The sequence below is a fragment of the Cryptomeria japonica genome, chromosome 1, assembly GCF_030272615.1.
Source record: "Cryptomeria japonica chromosome 1, Sugi_1.0, whole genome shotgun sequence".
Classification (NCBI taxonomy): Eukaryota; Viridiplantae; Streptophyta; class Pinopsida; order Cupressales; family Cupressaceae; genus Cryptomeria; species Cryptomeria japonica.
This window is the reverse complement of record NC_081405.1, coordinates 246,619,183-246,637,936: the sequence shown is the minus strand read 5'-3', so window position 1 is coordinate 246,637,936 and position 18,754 is coordinate 246,619,183. Positions and strand designations below refer to the sequence as shown.

The 18,754-nt window shown below is 35.9% G+C and overlaps 1 protein-coding gene across 5 annotated transcripts in view; it reads left to right on the top strand.

The window, feature by feature from the left end:
• The window catches only part of LOC131079558 (ABC transporter B family member 20), a 51,495-nt gene that overhangs the window by 5,135 nt on the left and 27,606 nt on the right, over positions 1-18,754 (top strand). For all 5 annotated transcript variants that reach the window (XM_058017567.2, XM_058017547.2, XM_058017550.2 and 2 more), the window contains 7 exons: positions 137-337; positions 15,423-15,682; positions 15,815-16,125; positions 16,252-16,472; positions 16,575-16,915; positions 17,375-18,165; positions 18,300-18,541. In XM_058017567.2, the coding sequence (XP_057873550.1) occupies positions 137-337; positions 15,423-15,682; positions 15,815-16,125; positions 16,252-16,472; positions 16,575-16,915; positions 17,375-18,165; positions 18,300-18,541 (2,367 nt within the window). The remainder of the gene's footprint in view (positions 1-136; positions 338-15,422; positions 15,683-15,814; positions 16,126-16,251; positions 16,473-16,574; positions 16,916-17,374; positions 18,166-18,299; positions 18,542-18,754) is intronic.

Genomic DNA, 18,754 nt, shown 5'->3' with positions numbered 1-18,754 from the left:
ATGCATACTTATTAATTTAATTTTTTATTGAGGAACCAATGAGCCTGTTCCCTGGGGAAATATCCTATTGTATTTCACTCGATGTTTGGTTGATAAGAGGTTACACTAGTGACAAACTGACCTGTTGATGCAACAGGTGGGAAATTATGTCCATAACATGGCAACTTTTTTTGGAGGTCTTGCTGTGGGATTCATAAACAGTTGGCAAGTTGCCCTTGTAACTCTAGCTACTGGCCCGTTTATTGTGGCTGCAGGAGGAGTATCGAATATCTTTCTTCATAGGCTTGCTGAAAACATTCAAGATGCATATGCTGAAGCTGCTAGCATTGCAGAACAGGTTAATAAATTTCTTCAGTTAGATAGTTTTAATTTGGTTCTTGAATTAGGATTATGGCTATACTAATATCTCAATTTTATAACTATTTTGATGACTATAGTTTGATTTTGTAATTGCACATTTCCCTTTATCACTGTCAAGGATATGACAACATACCTAAGCAGTGAGTGCTAGTCTGTTAGGAAGGGGTGGCTTAGGTTTTGGCATTAAGCTGTTAGGCTGAGTACACGGGAGGTGAGAGTGGGGATGTTTGATCGGTAATTAGCATAGATATTCCACAACTAATTCACGAACATAAATCTTATGTCATCCATTAATATCTTTGTTGATATTAATGCTCTCTCTATATATTGGCTAAAACTTATTGTCAATTTGTGATAAGAAATGAGTTGTTTAAGTGCTTTGATTGACATAGGTTGCTGTCTGCGTAAAATGAAACAAGTTAATAACTAAAACATCTAAAAAAAGGAGCACAACAGAAAGGGATTTTACCCTAGAGAAACACAGTGTGGTAAATTCCAGATGACGAAGGACTTGCCTAATCTTGCCACTCTTCTCTGCTAGTTTACAAGCTTACTGCATTTCATAGGGCATTCAAGGACTCCAACAAGATCAACATTATCCTAACACTTTTCAAATACTCACTCTCATACTAGTTAGCGATGTCTTGCAAATCCCTAGAACGCTCAGCCACAAAGCACTGCATCAATTGGAAGAAAAAATGATCACATGAACAACTTACAATGATCCTTCTAGGGTTGACATAAGCTAAGTGAATTATATTTGAACATGAATCCCAAATACCAAACAGCATGAAAAGAGTGTCTGTAGCTAACTGAATGATGTTCGAATATGAATCCCAAATACGAAACAGCCTGAAAAGAATGTCTGTAGCTTGAACTACTCCTTTTTGATTGACTAGGGAAAACCACCACATGCATTAATGCAAAGCTGTCATGACACTTCCAGAACTGCCATTACACTTCCAGAACTACCATGGCACAATTGGAACAACCATGTTACAGCCTTTGGTATCTAGCAATTTTGTCATTGTCAAATTGTTCTTTGTTTCTTGGGAACCCACTTCAGCTGTGTTGCTGGCTTGCGTAGAAAAAGTGCTTGGGTTCCTCTTTTTTTTTGTGCCTTGGAGAAAAACTTAGTGTTTGAGTTTTGTTTGACTCCAAGTTTTCTAGATCAGCTTTGAACCATCTGCAACTTCGGCACATCCCTATAGAAATGCGCATATTTTATTCCTGCGGAGATTGATGATGCTAAGATTCTTTTGAGAGTGTTTTCAAGTTGCAAATTTAGTCGATTTGACTATCAGTTGGGGAATGCATGATTGGGTGTTTGAAGGTAATGAGAGATTATTCCTCCAAAGCATTGTTTTGAATGAAATATTGTCTGCATTCTCTCCACCTCTTTCTGCTTTAAGGCCTATCCCTATCTCCCTTGATCTTGGTCACATTGTCTATAGCAAGTTACAAGAGTTAGACTCCACAAGCTGTTTTTTGATTCAAACCCAAACTTGGAATTGAACTCGACACTTAGACTTGGTCAATACTCGTCAAATTGAGAGAACCATGAAATATACAGATTTTTAAGGATTTCAAGCTTTTATCATGCACTCTTCCATAGTTAAACTTTAAAAAGACATATTAAACTAATTAAATGTAAGGTACTGTGATCACATACACAAGTATGCATTGATCACATGAGTACAAAAACAGATTTTAGCGAAAGGAAACAACATTTTAGATATATAATATTATAAATATTGTTAAGTGTATGCAAAAGTCACGGATTATGAAATCCATGGCATCAAAACAAAATATCAAAATATAACTATGGCTTAGTGGAGTCTATACCACATGTCCCAACGTCCATAATTATATGGCAAATTTTCTGTGGGCATCTAAGATAGGTCCTCAATGATGATGTAGCGATGATATTTGCCTCTACAGCAATGACACCAACATTTGAGGAGTTTGCTTGTGCTCTACTCTCCTCTTTTTCCATGGCTATTGCTTCTACCTCCAGATTCACTTGATTAACCCATTTAAGGTTGTCCTCATTGAAGACAAGATCCATAACCTTGAAGATCCAATTTGTCTGTGTATCAATCTTGTTTAGAGAGATGGGAGATAAGTTGATGCCTAGGATGTGTTTGCAATAGATGCGATAATCGTAATGAACATGAACAAGATTATTCAACCTTTGTACCAACAACTTGTTGTACTTCTTGAAGTGTATGTGCTCAAATATATTCTAATTGCTCTTGCATCTTGAAGTGTTGCATTGTTTGCTCGAGACATAACTTGCAATCCTCATAAGATTTGATGCCTTAGCACCAAACGTACATAACTTGCAATCCTCATAAGATTTGATGCCTTAGCACCAAACGTCTCCCACCGTGTATTTGAAATGAGAAAAACAAACTCAATCTTAGTGTTAAACTTCAAGTTTCAGTACAGAGGTAAAAGAAGGAAAAGTTTTAAACTTATAGTACACCCTTAATAAAATTTTACTTGATTTCAATGCCGTTTAAATTTCCTTTCATATATCTCTCACAAAGAGGTCTCTTTGCACAAGTCTACAGATCTCAATTGCAGATACAATCTTCACTTCAAGATGAGGATTAGGTTCCATTTACTCTATGATGGTGTAGAGCCCATTCAAAACTTACTCATCTGCTTTGAAATTTAGGTTATAATTGGAATGCTGGATTTAAGAAATAGGTGGTTGTTGCATGTAAGGGCCTGCAAAGCTGATGGTGCCATCGTCAATCAATGATTTCCTATATGGAACGATATTTATCCTCAACCTAACCATAAATTGTCTAAAGGTTTCTTTGGCCACATCCATGCCTTCATATGCATAGTCTATTGCAGGCTCCTCCCCATGAACAACTTGATGGACAGTTAAAGGTTTTGTAAATTGCAAAAGAAGGAAACATAAGAATTATTAACAAAAAAGGTATTATAATTGGTAAAGTAGTAATATGAACAAAAATAGAATGGAAATATGAACTTATACTTATGATCTCCATTGCTTGAAATTCTAATCAACCATGTTAGCTCTTGCATTGGTTGTAGCATATGAAGATGTAGACCATTCCTCACTAACAAACATGCGTTTCAAGGAAGCCTTTGATTAGAGCAGATATTGCAATGTGATAAAGTTGTTGCAAACTCGAAATTGTTCATATACTTTCTCGTTAAGTTCAGAACCCAAGCATGGTTGTATATGTATTTGCACATGTTTTACCATATTCCACACATGCTTTGATCTATGGGATTTTGCCAAGATCCTCCAATACATGGTGAAGGAAATGAGCAACACAAGGGGTTTAGAATAAGGATGTGATGTAGACTAGAATTAGGTACGGGTAGCTGATCCTAGCAGCCAGACATATTCTTATCTAAATTTTTTAGGAGATTCTTTTGAAAACAGTGATTGACAAAGGAACTTGAAACACCAGAAAATAAATGTATGATTGCTGCTGCCACATTTAAATTTGCATGTGAAAGTTAATGCTAGGCAGAAGCATGCATGTGGGCTCCTCAATAGGAATTATAGGTTTATGGACGCTGATTTATTATACGAATAGATTTACAACTGTCATTAACCACTCAGCAAATTATAATTGCCGCAGTGGTAACAATTGTTAGAGGTGATTAGAGTGCATAGGCCATGCCTGCAAAATTGCCCCATTATGAGTTTGAAAGATAGGTGAGGCCTATCGAGCATTAAGGTTGTAACTGCCAACAAATAATGTTCAGGGTTAGAGATGCCCCACATCAGAAAATAAAGAAGGGAATCCTCATGATCAGGAAGAGGAAGATGAAGGGCCTATAAAAAATTACAAAATAACATCCAACTCCAGCTCCTGCAACAACAAAAGAGGACCCAAGAAAATGCAACCAAGAGAAAATATCAATGCCAAAACTGAACAAACAAAAACTGTTAGAAGGATAGCAAGGAATGACCGGGTGCTTGTGTATCATACATGTTGGGTAGCAAGAAGTTTGTGAGCCTGGTTCACAAATAGTGCTGAGTGGTAGAACCACCCTTTTGGAAAGTGTACATTCCTCAACAAACTCCATTGCTGAATTAAAAATCTCTATAGATTTTTTTCTTTGCTTCTTCCAACACTTAGCTGGAACAAATCCCACTTCCTTCCACCAAATTTCTTCACCATCTTTCTTCTTTCTTTTTGAGGGATTTAACCCACCATTGTTCCTCCTCCAAAAATCACATACTTCACAATAAATCTCATTAAAAATAGATATGTCCTTTTCTATGACTTTATTATGAAAATCAGAAAATTTTATCACCATCTCTATTTGTTTGCTTCTATGTTACAGGAGTGACTTTATTCATCTGGCTAGTCTCTTTTGCTTGTGCTTGTAAGAGTATTCTCTCCCATCTCCAGTTTCTGCAAATGGACTCCCTCTTGTAGGCCCTCTTGAGAACATTATTTTACAATTCTCTTTTGCTGCCATACACTTACCAACAGCTCTTCAACTGCTGCTGCAACTTTACCTTCTTGTTCTACTCCTTGTCCTTGCTTTTCATACATATGAACATGTAGGACTGAACCACACTTTTCCCTTATCTTTGCATTCTTTACCTTTGCTGGTTCTGTAGATTGAACGAACACATTAAGGGAATCAAGAGGTCCCACAAACACTTTTTCTAGTTCTTCATCATGCCTTGTAGACATGCTATTCAATTCTTCTCCATTTCTTCCATTTTTCTTTCAATTTGTGCTCGCCTGATGAACTCCAAATGGCCGAATCCCAACAACCTTTGTGGGTGTTCTATCTTCATATTTCTTTCTATTTTCTTCTTCATCATATGCATGGTCTTCAACTGCACTCAACTCATGTGCACTAATGGGCACTTTAGCCATCTTCACCATATCTTTTGTGGAAACTTTAAACTATTCATTTCTGTCCTCAACCCTTCTTCCCTGCAAATGAGAAATATTAAGTTCTCTATCTTTATTTTTCAGTGCAAGCTCAGCCTCTTCCTACTTATGGATTTCCACAATTTCTTTCTCATCATCAAATAATATGTCTCTTTTTTTTCCCACAATCCATCACCTTTTATGCCTTATTCATAAAGATCTCTTCTTTTATTTGTGCTGTTTTTACTCCTGCAAGTAATACTTCGTCTTCTTTTAGTTCATTAAAAAATTGCTTTCTAGAAACTAACCATACCTTCAGATTGCTGCCCACTTCTTCCCTCCCATACTTAAAATATTTAGTGCTTCCATCTTTGATGATAGTGTAGGCATTCTTCTTGCCATCATGGAGCTCTTATATCATATTGTGAAGGTCTTTTAAGCAAAACATGGCAAGTATCCATAGGCAAGACATCACACCAATTTTCATTTTTATATGTTTGTATATGAAAACCAACTAGACATTGCTCATTTACCAGAAGTTGGTGTTTTTTTTGCAGCCACAATACCTTGTAAGGTCTTGGATGTTTGATTCATTTTAACTTCAGTTTTTCCACCATTTCACTGGATACCAAGTTATCCATGTGCCAACTACAATTTTATAACACTTGGCTTTGGGCTTGCAGATAGTTCGAAACAAATTCTTTGTTTGTATTTAGCTCCTGTTCTTCCTTTTCTGTTTTCAGTAACACCCTCTTCATCATTAGAGTGTCGCCTTGTTGAAGCTCTATCGTGTGTCAAGATGATGTCTTATATTATAATGTCCCCTAATTAGTTATACTTTAAGTTAACCTAAATTTGCCCAAATCTAAAGTATGTAATCAAGTGTATGGGAGCACCTTTGTATACTGTTTTCCTGTAACACAAAATTAGAGAACACATATGAAGTAATACTTATAAACTGAAACATATGCTAATGAATTAGATTGAGTGATACAATTCTTTTATGTATTAATTACCATTAGTATTATATTTGTCAGATAAAATCAGATTGTAGGTTAGTTGCCATTCTTTATTATCCAATTGCTAGTGCACTAGGGTAGGCTAGTTGGATAGGGTGTCCAAAAGACCCTCCACCCTAGGCCCAAGAGCAAATGCTACATCTCTCTTGGCTCCATGTGGCAGGAGTTAAGCATCCATCATGGAGTGGCGTACCTAGCGAGGTGTCCTATCACCATTCCCCCTCATCACAACCAACTCCTTTCTTAAGCCCAAGAGCAGATGCTTCATCCCTCTTGGCTCCATGTGGCAGTGGTTAGGCATATACTATGGAGTGGCATACTCTAGAGAGTCCCTCATATACAATGAACCATTTATGATATTCCAATGAAGTTATATTTGTTATTCAATTCAACCCATTACGATAATCAATTATATTTGACATAGTTATCACAAATAATATTACATTGTCATCAATGCCTTTTGTTGGTATTATTTTGTGTCAGTATTAATCATTATTTGTCATTATTCAATTACAATCACTACGTTGTTTCTTATATTATTAGCACCATATGGGTTTACAGTATTACATCGATTTGTGCAAACCGAATTTGATTGCCTTATTCATCCTTGGATTCATATATATATATATATATGTATATATAATGTCAAACAGTAATGTTATGTGTAATCATTTTAATGCTGTTTTGAATAATTATATGTTTTTTGCTTCTTTGACTTTATATCATATCAATGTCACCAGTTTAATTAAGATCATACACAATAGTTTATATTCAATGATATACATATATGATTTTTAATATAGGAAAAACTGACTGTTGTATTCTAATATTAAATAAGAAATCGTTCATATACGTGTCTCACTGACTCTTATTTCTGTCTCCTATCCTTGCTGGCTGTCTTGATAATCTCCTTGCTGGCAGCCTTGATGATCTTTTCCCTCCCGACTTCTTTCTTATTTCTTCCTAGCTTGTTATTCTTTTCTTCGCATCCATGCCCTCCACAATGGTTATGGGCCTTCTTATACTACTTCTTGCAAAAGACGTGGCCTTTACAAGCGTTCCCTTTCATTGACTATAAACTAGTTTGTTAATAGAATCGTTGTATTACTAAACAACCCATTCTTTTCAGATCGCACTTTATGTTATGACCATCTCTAATTGTTGCACACATAATCCACATTGGTTAGTCATTTTTACCAATTAGCCTCCTTTGCTTAATCGTTGTTATTCATCACAAGGTAAAACCGTTGGCTTAATATCGTCTCTCTTTAATCATTCTTCCTTAATCGATATTATGATCAATCGTTTAACATTCATTAGCTAAGTGTGTTTGCATTAGCTTGGACATCGGTTAATGGATGATTAACATTCCACGCTTAATCGATTTATTATTCATTAATTAATATGCTTAATATTATCGATGTTGTCTTGCATTATTGTTGATCATTAGTTATGTTCCTTATGCTATTGACATTGGCCACTTATAATCATTCTGACTTATTTATTGGAACCCGTTATACGTCTTTTTCCATTTGAACAATGTCTTCTTCTAATCTTAATCGATAATTAATATTCAAAGACACCTTCCATATGTTGAATCAATGTTTGTTTTGATGTTATCTTCTTATATGTTTGCCTTAGTTGATCGGCCTATCCATTTTCTTATTGATAATGTCTTATGCCTTATTACATGGGTCTTTCTTCATATTGTTGACCATCTTGTGTGTCCCCCGATCTGATTGGTCCATCCATGTTTGATGGTTCATCGCCCCAAGAGGATGTTGACCATACACTAGTCTTAGCCATTTTTTTATTCTTTGGTTAAGTTGGGTTAGAGAAGATTGTGAAGTCTTGTTCTAAGACAATCTTTTATGGTTTGGTATAGGTGTGTAACATCCCCTTGTTGAAATTGGATTTTTTAATAAATAATAATAATAAATTAAAATATAAAAGAATAAAAATAAAATTTAATATAATTAAAATTTAGTTAAGTTTAATGAATGGTCAAAAGCCATGAAATGAAAAGTTGCGACTCCCTCAAACATGAGATATAAAAGGGAGAGGAGAGAACTTCATTTGGAGAAAAAGAGATGAAGGAAGAAAGAAGGGAGCAAAGGAATTACGGAAGCATTAATGGGAAGAAGATAAGGAAGTGACTCTTCCAAAGGGACAGCAATGCTGAAAGGTTGTGACCCTTTTGAAGGGTGGTAATTGTGAAGGGTTGTGACCGTTATGAAGAGGTGTGACTCTTCTTGACATTGGAGGATATAAAGGGGAGAAGTTTTCATTTGAGAAGGAGAAAAAAAGGGGAGATCAATTTGATGAATAATATGTTATTCTCAAGGGCAACAATGAAAAGTAGTGACTCAATTCTTATGAAAGGTGGTGACCCTTCCACGAATAAAGTATAAAGGAGAATTCATTCCAAGCATTGAAGGGGACTCAAATCACTGGAGGAAATCAATACATAACATCAATTATCCTAAGAGAGCAAAGAACCTTAAGTGACCAAATATAGATCGAATTATTCAGTAATAGCACTCATCCAAGAAAGCAGTGTTCAGCTTTCAAAGAGGGTAATGGCATCGAATTGAATCTGTCCAAATTACCACAGCAGATAACCTGCATTAATTCTACAAGCGTAGTGGGCAAGATTTAGTGTCCTCCCAAAAAGGGGACATTACAAGGTGTCAGGACCGGGGATGTGACACATACCCTTTGTTGGCTTCAACAATATGATTCCTTTCATAATCTAATAGTTCTTGTGGACACTCATAGGCCCTATGACCACCTTCATTGCATCAATAACAAGTGAAACTTCGACCTCTTCTTTCAAAGATTCCTCTCCCTTTGAAGGTGTTTCCACTTCCTCTAGTGCCATGGTTGTGGTCTTCATCATGGGAAGTACTAGACTCCCCTTCACTATTCTACAGGCTTTTGTCATAATTAGTTTGTCCTCCTCTTCTAAAGGATCTTCCTTTTCTTGAATTGTTTTGTTGCTTCCCATCCAATTTCTTTTTAGCTCGCAAGGCACATTGGTAGGTTTCTTCTATTGTTACTGAACTCATCTTGGACAGCAAAATGAAGTCCATTAATATACCTTGTAACTTTTTCCTCATCATCTTTAACATGACCGGTTCATATGTTAAAAGCCGTAAAACTCTTTAGTATATGGTTGGATGCTTATATCCCTTTGTTTTAAGTTCTCAACCACCTTAATAAATTGAAATGATAATCAGCTGGTAGAAACTTCAATTTCAATTTGTTTTTCCATTCCATAATTCCATTCAAACTCAATATATTGTTCCATTCCATATTTCCTATACACCAATTCTTCTACATTCAAACTCTCTTTGTAGCATAGAGTCTACATCCATGGCCAATTTCCAATAAGAGACATAGCCCTTGGGAAGGGCTCATTCATATATTATCCTCCTCGTCCAATTGGCCTTTTTCTACATCTCCAATTACTTTATCCACAGGTGTATCTCTTCTTCGTCCCATTTTTGTGGCTTCTATCCTTGCTGTTAAGGCTCTCACTGCCTTTCCAAATTCAATATCACTGTGTACTATCTTCTTCTGCAACGAATTCACAAAACAACCCAAGTTCTTGCCTAGATACCAAATTATGTAGATTAGAATTAGTTACTTAATGGACGATGGTTAATCCTACCAGCCATATAACTAATAACAAACACAATGTTAACCTTTTCAAATCTTGAAACAATTAACTACAGAGACTTAGAAAATTACACCACAATATTGCTTGACTTGTTCCAGAATATATAGCTAACTCAGATATGTGTATAAGGCCAATCATAAAAATCTAGAAGATATATTGTTATCTCATCTACTTCCAAATTTGGAAGAATTTTAGGATTCCTCATAACAGTTTTCCAAGCTGAATGTCACGTTGAAATAGTTGTGTTCTTGAGACCAAAAATAGGAGTATTTGTTTGACATTTGCCATTGACAAGGAATGAAACTGCCAGAAAATAAATGTATAACTGCTGCCATAACCCTTAAATTTACCTTTAACTGCCAGAAAATAAATGTGTAACTGCTGTCATCACCCTTAAATTTACCTTTAGCCACCAGAAAATAAATGTATAACTTATGCCACCATCCTTAAATCAACACATGAAAGGTAATGCCAAGAAAGAGTATGAATGTGGGCCCCTCTAATAGGAAATCATATGTTTATGGATACTGTTTAGTATATGGACAGTTTTACGATTGTCACTAGCTACTCAACATGCAACTGCCACAGTCATAACAGTTGTTGTTGGCGATTAGTGTGCACAGGCTATGTTTGCAAATCTGCCCCATTATGAGTTCCAAAGGTAGGTGATGCTTGTTAGGCATTAAGGTTGGAACTGCCAACAAATGATGGTTAGGTTCAAAGATACCACACATCAAAAAATAATAACAGGGAATCCTCATGATCAGGAAGAGGTAAATGAAAGGCCTATAAAAAAAAACAAAAAAACATCCTACTCCACCTCATGTAATAACAAAAGAGAACCCACAAAAATGCAACCAAGAGGAAATATCAATGCTAAAATTGAACAAACAAAAACTGTTAGTAGTAGCAAGGAATTTTTGAATGTTCCTGCATCAAGGTGGGTGCCTATCCACGAGAAGTTAAGTTACAACAACATAATTTGTTGCATTATTTGTAACTATTCAGACAACATTCTCCTCACCCAACTCAGCCACGATTTCCTCCAAAACCTCTCAAACGAATTTGCCTTTTTTTGTTTTTCTTGAAGCATCAGTTGATTGTAGGAAAACAGTGCCATCTGAGGAAGAAACAAGGTGATTTGGAATGCTTATGTTAATTAGTAATACAAAAGTTTGAAATCTTATTACTAAATGGATTTCAAGAAGTATGTGGTACTTGAGGAAGAAACAAGGAAATCTAACAATGTCTTGTTCCTACTACTCGTCCAATCATTTCTCGTAATTGTGCAACACTTATTCCATATCTCATTATTTTTCAATTTTTTCCTTCGTTTCAACCACTTTTTGAGTCAAAATAGAGCCCTTTATCTCATCATTGTTACAGATTTACAATAATGATGTCTACCATATTTTGCCAACCCTTCATTAGTTCTTTTTTTTGTCAAAGGTCTCTAATTGACTCTGTACCCCCAACACAATGTAAAGTTCCCACTGTTCTAATACAATACTTAATTAAAAACTTAATTCAAACAAGATGGTCATAGATCCAAAAACTCAAAAAATGATCATACCAAAACTAATTTTGAATCAGGTGCTGATTGAGGATAAATAAACCACAGATCCGAAACTCAGAAATACTAATAATATGCAGATTTGAATTTTCTATTGATACCTGATTACAAGTGCCACAAGGCTTAATTAACTGCTGAGTAGGATTCAGACCCAGATTTGGTGAGGATGTGCAGTATGTTGACTCTGTGGGAAGGAATCTACAGGCAACTCAGTCTTCAAAGGTTGCAGATTTCTGATTGTTGGCTTGTTTACACCTTATTGGCTGCCCTGCTTTGCTGATGTTGCAGACACAGCAAAGTAGGAATGAATTCACTGTTCTGTGCACGCCTGGTAATAGGTGGTCCTGGCAATGTGAAATGATATTTCAATATTCGATATTTACAAAGGAAGTGAAAGCTTCTTAAATAGAGATTACAAACAAAGATTCTAAACTAGAAACGAAAGACCGAAAAGAAACATTCTAATTGAGAACTAACTATGAAAAGGAAAGATCTTAAACGAATGACTGTTATAGAAACATTACAAAATTACTTTAATTCTCTCCCTTAATGGTCATTTTACTAACTACCCTACAGAAGACTTGACATAATCTGCAGGTCATTTGGCCATGAATGCAAAGAAGGCTGCCCCCTTCTCTGAATGCTCTGTGATGTGAGCCTACTGCTGAGATCCTCTCTAGTTGGACTTCTGATCAGCCAACCATTTTCTATGGAACTTCGTCATATGCCCAAATAATGGAAACCATCCCTCCAGCATGATGTTGGGTAATGAAGCCATCCCTCCCGCTATCCAGAGACATGAAAACCAAGATTCACTTCTCAAAAAACTTCTTAGTTCTAAAAAACAACGATTTTGCCAAAAATCATCAAAAGAAGCAATACCCACAATTTAAAAAAAAAACAGTCAATAATCTTTTGTAGAAGAACATCGTACGCCCTAGAAACCCTAGGTGCAACTCAAAATAAGCTGCTATAAACTACGATATTATCCAAAAATTGTCAAAAAGAGCACCACAAATTTGTGGGAATATCAGCAAACCCTTGATGTGATGCTGAAATCACATCATTTTTTGAAAAAATCGGCAAAACCTTTGTTTATGTGGAAAAAACGAAAATAACCCCCAAAAAACTAGCAACACCCTTCCCCTTCATGATTTTTTTGGGGGAAAAATTAGAAAACCCTCTAGCAGAGAAAGAACCCACAATTTCTGTTCAAAAAAATCGTGCAAAAAACAAAAACCCAGAAATATGTGCACTGCGGCCAAAGCTCTTAATTGTGCAGTAAAACAAAAAACACGTCATGTGGAAAACAGGTTGCAGCCGTGGTCCTTCCATGATTTTTATGGAAAAATAATCATGCAAAACCCTTCCATGATTTTTTATGGAAAAATAATCATGCAAAACCCTTCCATGATTTTTTGTGGAAAAAAATTAGAAAAACCCACCATGATTTTTTTTGGCCCAAGAATTTTATTAAAAATTCGTCAAAGAAATATTTCTCTACTTTGATACCATGAAATGATATTTCAATATTCGATATTTTCAAAGTAGAGGAAAGCTCTTTAAATAGAGATTACAAACAAAGATTCTAAACTAGAAACGAAAGACAGAAAAGAAACATTCTAAATAAGAATTAACTACGAAAAGGAAAGATCTGAATGACCTTTATAGAAATATTACAAAATTACTTTAATACAATGTACACTCTGCAATTATTTCCCTTGCTTCCCATAGCTAAGCACTTCCAAATCAGTCTCTATTGTCTAACCCTGTGTTGCTAGCCATCTGTGATTAATCAATGGTTCAGACGAAGAATTTCTGCATTGACGGATTTATGAATTGAAGGGATAGGGGTGTTGCCCTACCCTTTGCCCTACCCTTTGAAGGCCTTCTGAGGTTTCCCTCTCACAGGGTTTGCATGTTGCTGGAAGCAGTACAGGTTTCAAAATTTGCATACTAAAATCCAATACAAGTTGGCCTGAAAAAGTTGGTGTTTAAAAAGACTGTTATAAGAGTAAGCTGGGCTGAACCAGCTTAATGTGGGGTCATGACTCACAACATCAAGAGGCACATTTTTACACAAAGTAACACCTTGGCATATTATTTGTTGTAAGGGAATATTTTGATCAATTAATGCTTCCAATAATTTCGGATGTGCAATGTTTGCAACAAACTTCTGTTTCTTTATCTCTGGGATTGCATGCTTACAAGGGCCCTTTATATCTGCACTTGACATTGCAACAGTATATAAATTTGAAGTAGGCTGCAAGAACAAGTAAATAGAAAATAAATTAGCATTTAAGGCTTCTAGGTAATATGAGATTAAAAATCAGAAAAAAAATAGTGTTTGTTGCTAAAAATAAATTAAAAAAATGTAAAAAAAATGGGTTTTGTGTAAAAAGAAATTCATAAAAAGCAAGAAAAGGAGGGAAAAATGAGTTCTCTCTTCATTTTCCCTCGTTTATTTCTTTTCCATGAATTTAAAATTAAACAAATCTAGAAGACTTGCAAGATGGAAATCAAAAAGTCAAAAAGAAAAAGAGATTCAAAATAGGAAAATATCTTTTCAAATTAGCTACAGCTTGATGGTGGGCTGCTCCAAATTGATGGAGGACTCTTTCAAATGCACCATAGGCTCCTTTAGATGCGTTGAGGGCTACTACATATCTTGCCAAGTTGGATCCAATCAATATTTGCTGATCAAGTTGTTTGATGGTTTTTGCTTTAAAGGATTGTGTTTTTGCAACAATACACTTTTATCTTTCTTCATTGTGGCTGCAAATAAATTTAAAGCCTTTTGAGCGTGTTAGAAGTCATTTAAGTGTCAGTGGTTTGAGTGTTTGTTTTCAATATATTATGTTTCCTATTTACACACTACATGTTATTTTAACTCTAGCAATTGATATAAAATTTGCAATATTATAAACTAAATGAATTCTTAGCCCAAGGCATTTGTTTATTGCTTAGGCTAAACCCTATGCTTTCATCCTTGCCCATGGTTGTTAATCCAACAGCAAAGGACCTGGAATTTGCACCTTTTGTGTTTGGAGCCACTGACCTTCCAAATTTTTTGATTTTTTATGCTAGCGCTTGCCCAGTAAACCCAATGTCATCCTAGGTAAATGTCACTGAACAGATTGAACTAATTTGAGCAGGATAACAAATTCTAACAAAAAATACTGTGTCAAATCAGATTAAAAAAAATAAAAATTCCTTGTGTTCGCTTCATTGTTAAAGAAAATGCATCATAATTTATTCTGGGTTTGTTTGGGTTCATTTGGGACAAAACCATAGTGATTATGTCAACAGTTGTACGATCCCCTTGCTGCACCAAACAGGAATCCAAACCGGATTTGGATCAGACATGGATTTAGGGCTTCTAGCTGATGAACCAGTAACATAGGATTTGTGCAATAGCTGCAATGTAGAATGCTGATAGTGATCAGCACCTGCAAATTTAATGATAATATAAGTGGGCTTCTTCTAGAATGGTTTTCTGGCTTTTGGTTGATGCGTATGAATTAAGAAGACAATCATTAGACATATGGTTCGCCTAGATTTTGCAAGTCATTTTGCCTGAATCATTTACAAACCCATGGCATTAGAAGTTTTGCATTTTACATAACAATTATGTTCATGCAAGAATGCAATTTAGTATACTGATAGTGACCATGGCCTGTAACTTTAATGATGATTTAAGTGAGCTTCTACTTTTGGTGAATGTGTATGCAACAAGAAGACATTACATCCATGACAATTTAGAGAACACAATCATTTTAGTTTTTGTTGGTGGTTTAAATATTTGAATGATTGACAGTTCTAGCAGAACTAAGCAGACCTTATTTGTGTATTATGCTTGTGTATAGCTTTAAATAACTTATTGTGACTGATTTGTGCAGGCCATAGCATATGTGAGGACACTTTATGCCTACACAAATGAGACATTGGCAAAGTATTCTTATGCAACTTCACTCCAGGCTACACTGAGATATGGTATTCAGATAAGTCTTGTACAAGGACTTGGACTAGGATTTACGTATGGGCTTGCCATATGCTCGTGCGCATTGCAACTTTGGTTTGGGAGGTTCTTAGTCTCACGTGATAAAGCCAATGGTGGACAAATTATTACAGCTCTTTTTGCTATAATTCTAAGTGGCCTGTAAGCATAAATTAAATAATTTTTTTTAATAAATATTTATATATGTGCATGCATTTTTTAGGTATTCAAGTTATTTCAATTTTTTTCTGGTGATGGATTGTGTCGTAATACCATGTATATATCTTTTTCCAGTGGTCTCAATCAAGCAGCCACAAATTTTTATTCATTTGAGCAAGGCAGGATTGCTGCATATAGGCTTTACGAGATGATAAGCCGGTCACCTGCAAGCATCAATCAAGAGGGAAAGACTTTGGATAGTGTGCAAGGGAATATTGAATTTAGGAATGTCTATTTCAGTTATCTATCCCGTCCTGATATTCCTATTTTAAGTGGTTTTTACTTAACCATACCTGCCAAAAAAACTGTTGCACTTGTTGGTAGAAATGGATCAGGGAAAAGTAGTATAATTCCACTTATGGAGCGCTTCTATGATCCTACTTTAGGTGGGTATACAAGCATTCTCAACTTGTTTTTGGGAATGCTGCATCGTGAAATTATTTTTAAAGCGTTTTTTATTTCTAAAGAAATGCCCTTGACATTAGCTCTGGGCCTTTGGCATATCCTTGCAGGAGAAGTTCTTCTAGATGGTGAAAATATCAAAAGCCTTAAAATTGAATGGTTAAGAAGCCAAATAGGATTGGTAACACAGGAACCTGCTCTACTGAGCTTGAGTGTAAAGGAGAACATTGTTTATGGGCGATCTGCAACTTTAGACGAAATTGAAGAGGCAGCAAAGTTTGCACATGCCCAAACATTTATCAGTTCACTTCCTAAAGGATATGAAACCCAGGTGTCTTCCTTAACCACTAAAATAATATTCGAGAATGAAGCTGTGCTGTCAGTTGATTAGATATTTTATTTGGTTGAATGCTCAAAAGGTTTCATTTTGCAGATTGGTAGCGGTGGATTGACCCTGACAGAAGAGCAAAAGATAAAGCTTGCAATTGCAAGAGCTGTGCTTTGCAAACCTCGCATTTTATTGCTTGATGAAGTCACTGGTGGTCTTGATTTTGAGGCAGAGCGAGCTGTTCAGGAAGCTCTTGATATACTAATGATGGGTGTTTCAACTATCATCATTGCCCGGCGCCTTTTTCTGATAAGGAATGCTGACTATATTGCTGTTATGGAAGAGGGCCAGCTTGTAGAAATGGGTACACATGAGGAGTTATTAACTGCTGATGGCTTGTATGCTGAACTTATTCGGTGTGAAGAGGCAGCAAAACCTCCAAAAAGGTACTGGATGATAACTTCTCATATATTTAAGATAAACAGTCTCTTTGGATTGAACATAATTTTGAGAGTATAACTTCACATTTAAAAAAGTAAAAATTGATTATAATAAGAGAAAGAATAACAATGATAAAAATAAGAACAATAACAACAGCAATAACTATAATAATAACAATAACAACAACAATGACAATAACAATAAGCTATAGCACTAACAACAATAACAACAACAATAATAATTTTGTGTGTATGGGGGATAAACAGCATATCCAGGTTTGGAAATCCCTGTACACCATAGTATATCGTAAAATTCATGGTTTGTGTTGTGTGCTATATGATATCATTTATTTTCTGTCAATGTTCCTTTGTTCAAGATTTTTGTTAAAACTTGTTTCTGACATTTATAGCGAAGTGCACTATGAGAATATCAGTTTATTAGATTCTCTATTTTGTTTTCCATAGGACTCCAGTCAGGACTTACAAGGAGATTGCAACTTTCCACATACAAAAGGATCCATCGGCAAGTCAAAGCCAGCAAGATCCATCTTCACCTAAGATGGTCAAGTCACCATCTCTTCAAAGACAGCATGCGGCTCACGGTTTAACGCATTATCAGGCTAGCAATACTACACTAGATTCCCCTAGGCTACAGAGCCCACCTTCTGAGCAGATGATAGAAAATGGGGCGTCTTCAGATGTGCAAGAAAATTTGAGTTCCTTGACAAGGCAGGATAGCTTTGAAACATCGTTGCCTTCGTTACCAAGATTAGATGTGCATGCTATTCAGAGACAAACATCAAATAACTCAGATCCGGAGTCTCCTGTGTCTCCACTCTTGACATCTGATCCTAAAAATGAACGTTCTCACTCCAAGACCTTCAGCAGATCACTCTCTGATTTTGAGGAGACACATGTGCAAGGCAAAGATGCTAGGGAAGCACAAAATCTTAGCACTCCATCTTTATGGAGACTAGCTGAATTGAGCTTTCCTGAATGGCTTTATGCTCTTCTGGGAAGCATAGGTGCTGCTATTTTTGGTTCATTTAATCCTCTTCTTGCATACATTCTTGTCCAGGTAGCAGAGGCTTATTCTGAAAAATCTGGTAGACACCTCCGGCATGAAGTGAATAAGTGGTGCCTTGTAATCTCATGTATGGGTCTGGTGACTGTAATTGCAAACTTTCTTCAACATTTCTACTTTGGTATTATGGGGGAGAAAATGACAGAGCGTGTTCGAAGAATGATGTTTTCAGGTAAAATATGTTACCACTGTGTTACGCCAAATGAATGGGAAAACATCATCTTGGCTTATAAGGACTCTGTTCAATCTGCTCGAATATCTTTAAAAAATAGGGGTGAAATGAGTTTTTGCTTTTTCTGTTTGCAGCAATGTTGCGAAATGAAGTAGGCTGGTTTGATGAGGAAGAGAACAGTGCGGATGCATTATCAATGCGTTTGGCAAATGATGCCACCTTTGTTCGTGCCGCATTTAGCAACCGCCTTTCAATATTAATTCAGGATTTAACAGCTGTCATTGTTGCTGTTGTTATTGGGATGCTGCTAGAATGGCGAGTAGCTCTTGTAGCTTTGGCAACATTGCCACTTTTGACAGTTTCTGCAATTGCACAGGTATGCTTTCGACTCAACTAAACATGCCTTTAAATGGATAAGATTTTAGAAATTATTTTTGGAATCACCTACCTAGGCTTTTTTCTTCTAGCTGACTCAAAAATTCTAAGTAGCTTATGTCTGCTAGCTGGCTGATATGCTCAAGCCTCTCCTAGTTTGCATCACCTGTTTTAATTGAACAGCAACTCTTTTCTTTGATTAGGTATGTTTTTT